Source organism: Pundamilia nyererei, unplaced genomic scaffold (genome assembly GCF_000239375.1).
Source record: "Pundamilia nyererei isolate P.nyererei 1_Seehausen unplaced genomic scaffold, PunNye1.0 scaffold01096, whole genome shotgun sequence".
Taxonomy (NCBI): Eukaryota; Metazoa; Chordata; class Actinopteri; order Cichliformes; family Cichlidae; genus Pundamilia; species Pundamilia nyererei.
Window position 1 is genome coordinate 1 of NW_005188497.1, and position 1360 is coordinate 1360.

At 40.1% G+C, this 1360-nt stretch overlaps 1 gene segment (V, D, J or C); it reads right to left on the reverse strand.

The window, feature by feature from the left end:
- Positions 1 to 853: 853 nt before the first annotated feature.
- LOC102213754 (Ig kappa chain V-IV region STH-like) lies at positions 854 to 1354 on the reverse strand. The segment is given in 2 exon segments: positions 854 to 1179; positions 1273 to 1354. Coding segments are annotated over 2 exon segments (378 nt in total).
- Between the last annotated feature and the right edge of the window lie 6 nt (positions 1355 to 1360).

Here is a 1360-nt window from a genome sequence, read left to right on the forward strand (position 1 = left end):
AGAAAAGTAACTCGAAATTTCGAGTTATATTTCTCGAAATTTCAAGAAAATAACTCGAAATTTCGAGTTATGGATACTAGCTTTTTTTTTTTTTTTAGTGGCGGAAACGGGCTTCCATATGAAGGACTCTCAGATCGTGAGAAAAAAAATTCTCTGCTCTGATGAAACAACAAACTTTTTGACCTGAATTCCAAACATGATGTGTGGAGGAAATTTGGCACAACTCACCACCTGACCAATGCCCTTCCTACAGTCAAGCATGGAGGTGCCTGCATCATGCTGTGGGGATGTCTTTTGGCAGAAGGAACTGGACTAGTCAGGGCTCAACAGCTGAATGTGAGTGTGCTTCATAACTGTCACATTGATTTTTGCTAATCAAGCTTGTCACTATCAGTTATATTAAAAAGTGTTTGATCTTTTGTTAGTGGGATGCTAATGACTTCAACTGTTGTTAGAATCAAATTTGAATACAGGCGATATTACACACAAGTAAAGAAAAAGAAGAGATATTTTGGCCATAATCAATAAACCTGAATTAGATGCTGTGAAAATTTAACATTTACAAAACTAATAATTTAAACAGAAATCATATAAGTAACCAGCCAAGTTTTGATTTTCTTTTCAGAAAATGTGTGCAGAACATGACATTGTGTAATCTTTCTGAAAATGCCCCCAACAGATATGTAATATCTTAATTTAATGTTGTATTTAGTGCTTGGTGAGGTTACTGTCAGCTCTGTGTTCACTGGTCTGTGTCACAGTTTCTTCCTTTTTAGCAGCTGCAGTCAGTTCCTGCTGTAACAGCTCAGTGTCTCTGCAGTTTGACTGAGGGAGGTTTTTGTACGACTACAAATCACTGTGTGAACACCCCACCGCTGTGGTAACTCTGACAGTAGTAAACTGCTGCATCTTCAGCCTGAACTCCACTGATGGTCAAAGAGAAGTCAGAGCTGCTTCCACTGCCACTAAATCGAGATGGTGTTCCTGACTGAAGTGTTTTTGCCCATTTTATTAGGAGCTTTGGAGTCTGTCCAGACTTCTGCTGATACCAGAATACATAATCATCATCATCAGAATCTCTGTAAACAGCTTGGCTGGTCCTACAGGTCAGAGTCACAGTGGATCCAGGAGTAGATGTCACTACTGGAGGTTGAGTCACAGTCACCTGACCGCTGCCTCCTGCAGACAGAAAACAAATCATTCATTTATCAGCAGAAATCAATGAGAGAAAAAGCAGCACATCATGTTTGAAATGTTGCTGAGTGAATGAACCTGTAAAACAGCAGCAGGTCAGCGTCCAGATGAGGATGGTGATGAGAGTCATGGTGGTTGTGCTTTCTGCTGTGTTGACTGACAGATG